We start from the raw sequence: 12,596 nt of genomic DNA on the forward strand, positions 1-12,596 counted from the left end.
CCTACTGATCATGTCTTTCCTATGTCATTGTATTTTCCGTGTTCCCTTGGAATACACCGGCGTCACGCGAGACCACTTTACTTCCCGCGCGCATTTTAAATGGCCAGATCTGTATGTGGCGGGTACATCCCAGTTTTGAGCAAATAAGAATCACACTAATAACAAGTTTGTGGCCTGAACTCCCTGCTCACGTAGATCCTGCCTATGAGAAAACAAACAAAAACAGCATGCTAGTTTTCAAAGGTAAGTCTTTCATAGCTCAACATCATTCTAAAAATAATAAACTTTAAGCTATAGCTATAGTTTTCACTCAGGATCTCAATACTGGGAGGTGAGCTCTTTAAAAGTAAAGCATGGATATCCAAGAAACATCTCGGAATTTGGATTCCCGTCCAGTGTAAAAAGCATCGACGCAGCTTTGTATTTCCAGTAAACACGTATCACGGATTTCTTCATTGGTGGAGAATGCTGGAGGTTTGAGAAACATAATAAAATCCGGCTAACAGTTATTTTACTGTTATCATCTTTTTCTGATGGATGTGTTTGTTTTCTGCTGTGTGAAGGTTTGATGAAGATGCAGGACGGATGATGGACGGTTTTCCCAAACCGATCACACTTGAATGGCCAGGGATTGACTCTTCTGTGGACGCTGCAGTGGCTCATGATGGTCGGTATCACCTGTGAAAACAATCCCACACAAGCTCACTTTTTAAAATTAATATGTAGATTGAACTAGAAACTGGGTTTCCCGTTCATAACCTATTCACTATAAAATGTATAATGATAATAAAGTTTTTTTCAAAAACACTGACCCAAATCTGCATGTAATAGACATTGTATTTTTTCAGTATTTTCCATGATTTTTTAAAGATATTTTTGCTGGAAAATTAAACACTAAAAAATTAAAAATTAGATTTTTATTAATTATAGAGTAGATACACTGTAAAAAAAAAGAAGAAAAAAAAAGTTGTTTCAACTTAAAAAAGTAAGTGCTGCCTTAAAATTTTTAGTTTACTCAACTCAAATATCCACGTTTTCATATAGTACAACTTAACATTTCATGTTGACTAAACTTAAAATCTTAAGGCAGCATGAACACTTACTTTTTTAAGTTGAATCAACTTTTTTTGTTACAGTGTAGTTTTCTGAAGATAAAGATAGTATTTTTTACTGAAATGTGATAATAATGAAAAATAATTATATTATATATTTTTAAATGCATTATTAGTATAAAATCTTCAGTGACCCAAATCTAAAATTAATAAGTCAGGATAGATATTGTCTTTCCCCCCTAGTATTTCATTTTTTCCCTTAACATCTTGTGAATATTTTTATTAAATAATCTTTTAATAAAAAAAAATCTACTCAATTATGGTGTAATAACGAGATGTTATGTCATTTTAACAACATATTTTCTCTTAAAGACAAGATGTTATGTTATTAAAATGTCATAATTATCTTGTTAAAACGACAACTTTTCTGAATCGCTTAGCTGGCTCACATAATGTAACCATATATAATATTTTCTATAATGGGAAAACATATTTATGACACACTGTATGTCATTGTTATGAGACAAAATGTTGTTTTAGTGAGAAAATGTCATTTTAACAAGATTTATGTATAAATAACAGTATATCTTTTTATTGCGAGAAAAGGTGTTGTTTTAATGACATAAAATCTTGTTTTTATGATAAAAGATGTCATGCTCACAACAAGAAAGCATATAAATTATTTATTTATTTATTTTTTTACAGTGACCCAAATCTGCAAATAAGTCGAGATAGATATTGTCTTTTATCCATTATTTCCCTGTTTTCCCTTAACATTTTGTACAATAAATATCTTGTTTTAAGGATTTTTAGATTTAACTGGAAAATTATACAAAAATGCTGATTAAAAAAGGGTTTTGTTATGCAAAATACAGTAGCTATGTTTTTGAAGATCTTCCATTATTTAAAGCATATCGTGAAAAATGTCAAAAACAAAAAATAAAATTGTGACTCAAAACTGCAAATAATGATTCTGTATCTTTTTTTTTCACCAGGAGAAAACCACAAGAATTTAAACATGACCAAACATTGCATCATTAAATCAATTAGAGGCCATATTTTTCACACTTTGGACTAAATTATTTTTCTTTTTCATTGTCTAGGACGTATTTATTTCTTCGTAGGTCCTTACCAACTGGAATTCAACCTCAAAATTAGACAAGTAACTCAGACAATGGCTGCAAACACATGGCTTCAGTGCTGAGAAATAACAGGCAGTTGATGAGTACCACACCACTGATGGTGATGGGAACCAAATTGCGAATTGTTTTTTGGTTATTTATGGTTTCCTGTTGCATGATTCCAATTCAAGTTCTCATTAAATGGTTTTGTAATAAATTGCCTTAGCAGCATATGAATCACACAGCTGTGGATGATGAAAGTGTGTATGTACACATTGGGCCTAATGTAGCCTTTTTGGGACAAAAACTTCCTCAAAAGATATAGTTTTATTTATAGAGTTTATTGTTTATGAATCTGCAAAAATAGCATGTTTTTTTCCCTTTTGCAGTTTATCATTGTGCTCTTTTTGCAGATTGATCTTGTATTAAAACTAAAGTAAAAGCTGTTTAGGACATTTTTGGTTCTGATAGACTGTTGGATTTCATTGTAATGAAGCGAAGCAGCTATTTAGACCACCAATAATCTTTAAAAATAAGCTCAGAAGACATTCAGTGTTGAAAAACACTGTCAAAAAACAGTTTCAAACCAGTGTATTCTGGTCTTTTTTCACAAATGACTAAAGGCAGAGCTGTCATAACCCATCGGTATGTCACACATCTAATTACAACATTAAAGAACAAAGAGGATGTTTTGAACGCATTGGGCTTCCCCTATTCAAGATGATACATGAGAAATAGTGGGATTTCGTAGCAAACACACCTAAAATAATGGATTACATGTGGATGTACTGTAAATGAGGCAGAATAAAATGTTGTACAAATACAAATTTTACTTTGTTAGTTGACTAAAATCTCTTGTTTTTGGGACTATGACAATTAGAGTCATCCTAAATGATGTAAAAGAAACAAATATGGCAGCTGTAGTTTCTAAATTATGTCAAAACACAAATTTCAGAAAACAGTAACATTGTTCTAACAATGAGGAGCTGCACAATGTCTGGTTGCTGTGGTCTTACCACAAATACCACGGTTATTGCAACTGGGGTTAATATGCAAGAGTTACAGGAAGGTTTTGTAAGACTCCTCAACCATTGTCATGCAAAAATGCATTTACAAATTTTACTTTATTTTTATTTATTTATTTTTTTTTTTGCAAAATTCTTGGAATTGATGATAATACTTTGTATAAAATATGTAAACAATGTATATCCAGGGTTCATGAAGATACTGCAAAGGGTCTGTGGACTGATACATAAAACATTTAATAAACAACAGAATTGTAAAAATATGTTGTATATATTTTTTTTTACATAGCTTTTTGATGAATTCATTTGATATTTTTTTATATTTTAATTTGAAATGAATACAAAATATTTCTGGACTATATATAGACTTTATAAAAGATATTTAATATATTTTAAATATTGAAACAAGGAAATACATGAAAAAAAAATAATTAAAACATTTAATTGTTAATTAATTTTTTCATGTGGTTGTGTTTAGTAGTAATATATTAGTACAGATAAAAGGTAAATAAATAAATAAATTATATATATATATATATATATGTATATATATAACTAGGAGTCTGTGAATTGATACATAAAACAAAAAGAATTTTATATATTTTATTATTTAATTTTCTACTAATTGTGTGTTAAGTAGAAAAACAGTCGAGATAAAAGGTAAATAATTTGGATTACATTTAATTGCAATATATTATGATTAATTATATCATATATTAATTATACAATTGTACATTTAATCATTAATTATATCCTATATATTAATTATAAATGTATAATGTATATACATTTCTAGTGTGAATTTGCCAGTTAAATTAGGTGGTTATTGTCAAATAAAATTTAGGCAAAATTCTTGGAACTGATTATAATTTAGCATTTTTAAATGTTGTATATTTGTGGAACTTAAAAAGAAAAAATGGAATATATATATATATATATCATTATATATTATACAGTATACCATATTATTATTATCAGCTACTAAATGCATAAAGCATAAATATATTAGGGGGTCCCTGGTTGGTTGAGAGTTGAGCACTCCTGGTGTAAATACTTTCAAATAAATAAATATTCGTATATAAATGACAAAAGGAGATTTCATTACAACTAGACTATAGAGTATAGTTTATTTTAGTGCTCAGCAGAATCTATATATTTATAAAAACCTATGCATTTGGTGGCATGTCATTCTCTGATTTTGTTTCCTGTATAGCGAAAGGTGCAATATGTGACTCAATCTCGTGTTGCACAATCTGTCTGTCTTTGGTGTATATAAGAGGGGCGCAAAACACAGACTGCATCAGTTTCTTGAAAGAGAAGCAACATGAAGAGCTGCTACCAGCTGTGCGTTCTTATCGCTTTGGTGGTTTCTGGTCACACCAGCCCAATACCGCCACCTGCTGATGCAGACCAAGAGAGCATTGCCGTGGTAATTTGCATGCATTTTTAACAAGTTTGTCAACTCTACTAGATACAGAATGCAAACTAACTTTTAACCTTTTCTTTCAGAATTACCTGACTCAGTTGTATGGCCTGCCAAAGCAGACCTCTTCTGAGGCTGAAACTCGCTCCAGTTCCATGAGTCTGAGATTGAAAGAGATGCAGCAGTTCTTTGGACTCAAGATAACAGGAAAGCTGGATGACAACACGCTGGAGGTGATGAAGAAGCCACGCTGCGGGGTTCCAGACGTCGCGGCGTACTCCACTTTTCAAGGAGACTACAAGTGGAAAAAAAATGATCTGACCTACAGGTAAGACTGGCAAAACTGTTAAGACAAAACTGATTAAAAAAGAACTTGTAACATTTATTTTTCTGTATTTTTTTTGCAAGGATTGAGAACTACACCCCTGACATGTCCGTAGCAGAGGTGGATGATTCCATCAAAAGGGCCTTGCAGGTGTGGGCAGATGTCACTCCACTGAAATTCACCCGGATCTACAGCGGCACAGCTGACATTATGATCTCCTTTGTTGTTGGAGGTCAGTTGTTTATCTAAAAAACTGTTTTTACAATACATAAAAAATTACTAATTATTTTCTGCTCAGAAAATGTTTTTAGTCCAAGTGTATTTTGTCTCACTGCACTGGCAGCTTTTTCAATTTTTTTGTGTATAAACAAGTTAAAACAAGTGAAAAGGTCTGCTAGTTCTTAAAGACAAACAAAATATTATTTCTAAAATATTAGTAAATTATTAGTAGTATCTTATCTCCAAAGTATTTATGTCTAAAATATTAGTAGAGATTAAAAAAAAAAAAAAACATTAATTGCAATATATTTGTATCTATAAATATATTTAAAAATAGTTTTAACAGCTTGCATAGAAAGTTTATTTGATCATTTTATTTTATTTTGTGATATTTTATATTGAAATTTATACAAAAAATAATGGGGATTTTTGCAATATAGAAAGATTATTTAAAAATATATTTTATATATTTGAAACATAAGAAAATGTGATAATAATGAAACATTTTTGGTGTATTTTTTTCACTAGAAAAATAGTAGAGAATCTGTATCTTTACATTTATTTGAAAATACTTTTAATATCTTGCATAGAAAGTTAATTTGATTTTTTTATATTTTAAATGGAAATTTATACATAAAAACAGAGAAAGATTTTTGCAATATAGATAGATTTTTTAAAGATATTTTATGTATTTAAAAAAACTAAAACAAAAAAATGTAATAATGAAAAATAATTGTATATATTTTATTATTTAATTCTTTCGTATGTGTAGGTTTAGTAGAAAAGTATTAGTAAAGATAAATGTTTAAAAATAGTTTTAAAATCCTGTATAAAAGTTCATTTGATAATTTGATATTTTAAATTGAAATTTATACAAAAAAATAAAAACAGAATTTTTGCAATATAGATTTTTAAAAAAGATATTTCATATATTTTAACACTGAAACATAAGAAAATGTGACGATAATTAAAAATAATTTTATATATTTTATTGTTATTTCATTTTTGTGTGTTTTCATTGCAATATGCGTGTATCTATAAATACATTTAAAATAGTTTTAATATCTTGCATAGAAAGTTTATTTGATTTTTATGATATTTTAAATAGAAATTTATACAAAAAAATAGAAAAAAATGGATTTTTGTAATGTAGATAGATTATTTTTAAAGATATTTCATATACTTGTAACATTTAAACATAAGGAAATGTATCCATAATGAAAACTGAACTGTATATATTTTATTGTTATTTAATTTTTTCTTGTGTTTAGTATAGAAATATTAGTTGAGATAAAAAAATGTATTACAATATATTTATATCTATACATCTAAAAAAAAATAAACGATATAGTATTATATATTAATTATAAATATTATGATTAATTATAATTATATAATTAATTATATCATATATACTAATTTTACATTTAATTATTAATTAAATCCTATATATATACTGTATATATATTAAATATTTAAAAATAAAATAATGTTTAAATTTGAATGCTTTTTAATATATGGAGAGAGAGAGAGAGATACACGTACAACCAATACACGTAACTGTAGATATGTTGATTTCAGTTTCTCAGTTTATAAGTTAAATAACTAAATTTGTTACACAATTATTACCTTCTAATATAATATAACCTTCTTATCTTTTTTCTTTCTTGTTCTAACGTCCATCCTTTAATTTTACTTCTTCAAATGTTATTTCAATCAACTCAATTGTTCCAAATTACCATATGTTGTATATGTTCTCTATTCTTATGTATGCTTTGGCAATGCAAAATGTGCTTTTGTCATGCCAATAAAGCTGTTTGAATTGAATTGAATTGAGAGAGAGAGAGAGAGAGAGAGAGAGAGAGAGAGAGAGAGAGAGAGAGTTTAAGAGAATTAAAAAAAAAAATCTCACCTTTTTTCCAGATCATCGGGACGGTTACCCCTTTGACGGACCAAATGGTTTTCTGGCTCACGCTTTCCCTCCATTTGAAGGCATCGGCGGTGATGCCCATTTTGACGATGATGAGACGTTCTTCTACAAATCTACTCAGGGTGAGGGCAGTTTAATTTTGAGAAATCGCTAGTTAATACTAATGCACAAAATAAAAATCTGTTATATTTACATTCCCGCTTATTCCTCAGGCTACAATTTGTTTCTGGTGGCTGCCCACGAGTTTGGACACTCTCTAGGGCTCGAACATTCCCGGGATCCAGGTGCACTGATGTATCCCACCTACGTTTACAGAGACATGGACACATTTGTCCTCCCTAAAGACGATGTTGATGGAATCCAGTCTCTTTATGGTAAAGATGCTACATATAAGTGATGGATCGAAAAGATTCTGAAAGTGACATTTCTAATGATTTGACTTTTTTTTTCAATAAATAGGCCCAAACAAGGATTTTGACCCTTTTAATCCAAAGCCCACACCACCAGTAACCCCAAACACATGCGATGCCAATCTCGTCCTGGATGCTGTCACCATGCTTCGTGGAGAGATCATGTTCTTCAAGGGCAGGTAAACAGAGACAGAAATGCTTTCTGATGTCAGCATGACCTTGTGAGGTCTGCCGAGTTGTATCTAACCCGCCAATGTCTGGCTTTATTTGCAGCTTCTTCTGGCGCAGTTATCCTCTGAGTGCAACTGTCGAACAACATCTCATCACAAGCTTCTGGCCTGAGGTTCCAGAACATATCGATGCAGCATTCGAGAGTCTTTTGGAGGACAAAGTCTTCATTATCAAAGGTAAAAACCATAGGAATATAGATGACTCTAGATAACTCTTAAAAATAAGGTTTTGACGCAATGCAATGGAAGAACCATTTAAGTACTTTAAAGAACCCTTCAGTGAACAATTCTTAAAAGAGACATGTTTCTACATGCGAGTTTATATCTTGCAATTCTGACTTAATTTCTCAAAATTGCAACTTAATATCACAAATCTGAGGAAAAAGTTTTGTATCACTCAATTTTTAAGGAAAAAGAAAACATTTCAGAATGTTAGTTTATATCTTGCAATTCTGACTTTATTTCTCGATTTTGTCTCGCAATTCTAACTATAAATCGCAATTGCGAGTTTATGTCAGAAAGTCAGAATTGTGTTTGTATCACGCAGTTTTAGGGAAAAATGTAGAATTGTGAGGTAAAAAGTCGCAATTACCTTTTTTAATTTTCAGAAATGTTAGTTTGTCTTGCAATTCTTACATTTTTCTTCGAGTTTGTCTCCTAATTCTGATTATAACTGTATACTAATATACTAATAATTGCGAGTTTATGTCATGTAATTCTTAAGAAAAAGTCCGATTTGCGAGTTTATATCGCACAGTTTTTACTTTATAACTCTCAATTGTGAGTTTATATCATGCAATTCTGACTTCATCTTTCAGAATTGCAACTTTATATTTTATTTATTTATTTATTTATCCTTTATTTTACCAGGAAAATCCCATTGAGATACAAGATCTCTTCTTCCAGGGAGTCCTGGCCAAGTATAGCAGCACAAAAAGTTTCACAATAAAACAATTTCAACAACATAAACACAAACAAAATCATTTGCCCTATATCCAGATAATTACAAAAAAGTAATTTACTTATAGCAAGTACATGTTTCCTTCAGAGTAGACCATAACAGGTTTTTCAAAAAATTTACAGAAGGAAGTGTTTCCAGCATAGTAATACTCTGCAGCTCGTTCCATAACGAAGGGGCAAAAAAGGAGAAAGCAGTTTTGCCTAACTCAGTATGTACTCGTGGAACATTTAAAAGAAGTTTAGCAGAGGATCTAGTACTGTAATTACAAGTATAAAAAGATAAAAGACTGCTGATATAAGTAGGTAATTTACCCAACAATGCCTTAAGAATAAACAGCAACATGTGCACTTTCCTTCTTTGAAACAAAGACGACCATCCCACCAGTTCATACAATATACAATGATGGGTGCGTGAGGAGGCGCCTGTCACAAAACGTAAAGCAGCATGATATACATAATCCAATTTTTTAAGTGAAGATAAACTAGCATGCATATAGATCACATCGCCATAATCTAATACTGAAAGAAAACAACTCTGTATAATTCTTTTTCTTGCTTTAAAAGGAAAACATTTCTTTAAACGAAAAAGAAAGCCCAACTTTAGTCTAAGCTCATATTATAATTATATATATTATAATAATATTATAATATATTATAATTCTGAGGAAAAAAAAGTCTGAATTGTGTTTGTATCACACAATTTTAGGGAAAAATTCAGCATTGTGAGATAAAAAGTCGTAAATTACCTTTTTTATTTTCAGAATTGTTAGTTTATATCTTGTTATTCTGACTTTATTTCTCACAATTGTGACTTTTTTTTTTGTATCACGCAATTTTGAGAAAAAAGTCAGAATTGTGTTTGTATCACGCAATTTTAGGGACAAAATTCAGCATTGTGAGATAAAAAGTCGTAAATTACCTTTTTTATTTTCAGAATTGTTAGTTTATATTTTGTAATTCTGACTTTATTTCTCCGAATTTTTATTTTTCAGAATCGTGAGTTTATGTCTCGTAATTGTGACTTTCTAACTATCAATTGCGAGTTTATATCATACAATTCTGTCTTTATTTCTCAGAATTGTCACTTTATTTTTTAGAATTGTTAATTTATTTTTCAGAATTGTGAGTTTTTATCTAGCAATTTTGACTTTATAACTTGCAATTGCGAGTTTGTATAACGCAACTCTGACTTTATTTCTCAGAATTGCAACTTTTTATCACAATTCTGAGAAAAAAAGTCATTACTGTGTTTTTGTGTCATGCAATTTTGAGAAAAAAGACAGAATTATGAGATAAAATGTTGCCGTTAGTTTAAATCTTGTAATTCTGACTTTATTTCTCAGGATTGCGACTTTTATTTTTCAGTTTTCAGATTTAGACTTTATTTTTCAAAATTGTGAGTTTATATCATGTAATTCTGAGAAAAAAGTCAGTTTCGCGAGTTTATATCTTGCCATTTTGACTTTATAACTCGCAGTTGTGAGTTTATATCATGCAATTCTGACTGCACTCAAAATTTATCTCTAAATTCAGAATTGTAAGATTAAAAAGTTACAATTACCTTTCTTAACTTTTTATTCAGTGGCGGAAATGGGCCTCCATAGAAATTAGTTGCTTATTCATAGAGTTAGTATGGCCCAATCACATTTCAGAGGGTAAAAATCATGTTAAAGTAGCTCAATTCTGCAGACTTGCCAAAACTGGCTCAGGTCCAAATTGTGTTTTTAATGAAATGCTATTGTCTATTAAAAACTGGGGCGGGTCCTGTTTTAGTTGAAATTACGTCTTCAGTAGATCTTTCCAATGCACATAACATTCTTCATAGTGCAAAATTGTTATTTTGATTATTGAAGTTTTTCACAACAAGATTTTTTTTTTCTTTTTTATAACTGTCACTGAAATGTGCATGGATGTTATGGATATTAAAGGTTCTTCATGAAACCATAGATGCCAATAAAAAATGCTTATGAGACATGAAATATAATTTGAAACTGTTGTCACACCTCAGGTGAGAAGGTCTGGGCTCTCTATGGTTATGATATGGCGCAGGGATATCCCAAGAGTCTCAGCATGTTCCATTTGCCAAAAAAAGTGAAGAAAGTCAATGCAGTCCTCTATGATGAGACCAGCTACAAAATCCTGTTTTTCGTTGACAACCAGGTTTACAGGTCAGTAAATCACTCAGTCTGAACGAGTTGGTCATCTTTTTTTTATCTTTAAGTAACATGAATTTATTTTGTACAGCTATGAAGAGGAACATCGAAGAGTAGAGAAAGGCTATCCTAAACCAGTTGGAGACGTTTTCTCTGGAATGACAGGGAAGGTGACCGCGGCCTTCCAGTATAAAGGTATGGGTTTTGTGAACTGTAACAGAAAACATTTACATTGAGTCATTCAGCAGACGCTTTTAAATAAACCTTCTAACATGGTCTTTCATTATCATTTTTTAGGTTTCAACTATCTCTTCAGTGGATCTAAGATGTTTGAGTTCGGCGCCTACAACAACAAGCTGCTCCGTGTTCTCAACAACAATTATTTCCTGCCCTGTTACTAGTCAATGTTGAGTTTTTCTTTAAAGCTCTGCAATGTACTGTCTGCACGAAGGAAAATCTGAACTATCAGTATTTTAAATTATTAAGTAACTTATTAACTTATTTTACAAAACAGTAGGTAGTTTAGTATGCTTTCAAGTAGTATGAACAACAAAAGCACAAAATGTCTGATGATTGATGCAATTTCAAAATAAAGATTTGAGGAGTTTGATGAAAAATCTGTTTTTTTGCCTGTTCATTAACCAAATTGACACCAAATGTAGGAGTGGTAAATAGGGGAGGCTGAGACACAGCCTTGGTTAACCAACTAGAAATTAGAAATTAAGACCCAAAATACCTTATAACCCTGGGTTCATCACTTATTATGTGTCCATTGCCTCAGTCATCATTGGTGTAACAGTTACGAATCATTACTCATTCCTGAAGAACAATGCCTGGATGAGCATTACCTGCATCATACACAACACCTCAAGCACACCTCACTCTTTTTGCACAATCATGTACATTTTGTGATTGCGTTTTTCTGAAAGCAAAGATAAACTTTAATTGAATTTCTACTCCTAAAAAAATTCAACTTCCACCATTAAAAGTATATAAAGACACCATAAAGACAATATACTGTTGTTAATATTGTGGCCGGGCGGGGAACAGCACGACAAGACAAGACTTTTAGTTGAGCCCCGGAGGGTGAGTTTATTGAACAGACTTAAGTGAAACGGTGAAGTGGCAGGTGAATGTGCGTCGGTGCTCCGTGAGAGGTGAAGTCCTTGTCGTGCAGAATTCCCCAGGAAGGTGCAAGCAAACGGGTAGGTGCTTGAAGGTGAGTTCGCGGTGGTGGCGGTGTCCAGAAGTGACGGTGGCCAATCGTTCACGGCGAATCTGTAGGGGGAAATGAGAGCAGAGAGCAGGTAAGCTTCAACCTCATCGGAGATAGTTTCTCAGTGATCTGTGGTGAGCAACCGGCTTTTGTAGGGGCGGCGTCCGTGAACGATTGGTCCGTGGTGATGAGGTCCAGGTGTTTGGCGTGAGTTGCCAGGGCGACGCTGATTGTGCCTCGGGACTCCCGCCACACTCCCCCCCCCAAGCGACGTCCTGGTCCTGGTGGCAGAAACAAAAGGGGAGACAGGGGGTGGGAGGGGAATGACCCCTGACAGACCTGCATACGCTGCCCAAGACCGAGAGAGTCCGTCAGCGTTGGAGTTGCTGGATCCGGCCCGGTGGCGCACATCGAAGTGGAAGTCCTGGAGCGAGAGGAACCACCTCGTGACCCGGGCGTTAGTGTCTTTGGCCCGGGCCATCCACTGTAGCGGTGCATGATCTGTAAACAGTGTAAAATGTCGACCTAATAA

General features: G+C 32.1%; 2 protein-coding genes across 2 annotated transcripts in view; both read left to right on the forward strand.

Moving 5' to 3' along the window:
- The window catches only part of LOC141299544 (matrix metalloproteinase-18), a 21,629-nt gene extending 19,373 nt beyond the window's left edge, over positions 1-2,256 (forward strand). The window contains 4 exon segments of the mRNA XM_073829913.1: positions 113-243; positions 315-474; positions 564-667; positions 2,156-2,256. Of these exon segments, the coding sequence (XP_073686014.1) occupies positions 113-243; positions 315-474; positions 564-667; positions 2,156-2,256 (496 nt within the window).
- Positions 2,257-4,517: 2,261 nt separating this feature from the next.
- mmp13a (matrix metallopeptidase 13a) lies at positions 4,518-11,442 on the forward strand. The gene is made up of 10 exons (XM_073829912.1): positions 4,518-4,627; positions 4,708-4,949; positions 5,030-5,178; positions 7,089-7,217; positions 7,308-7,469; positions 7,555-7,684; positions 7,779-7,912; positions 10,704-10,863; positions 10,940-11,043; positions 11,146-11,442. The coding sequence occupies exons 1-10, from the start codon at positions 4,523-4,525 to the stop codon at positions 11,247-11,249; spliced, it is 1,419 nt and encodes a 472-aa protein (XP_073686013.1). The 5' UTR covers positions 4,518-4,522; the 3' UTR covers positions 11,250-11,442.
- Positions 11,443-12,596: the final 1,154 nt, after the last annotated feature.

This window comes from Garra rufa, chromosome 23, assembly GCF_049309525.1.
Source record: "Garra rufa chromosome 23, GarRuf1.0, whole genome shotgun sequence".
Taxonomy (NCBI): Eukaryota; Metazoa; Chordata; class Actinopteri; order Cypriniformes; family Cyprinidae; genus Garra; species Garra rufa.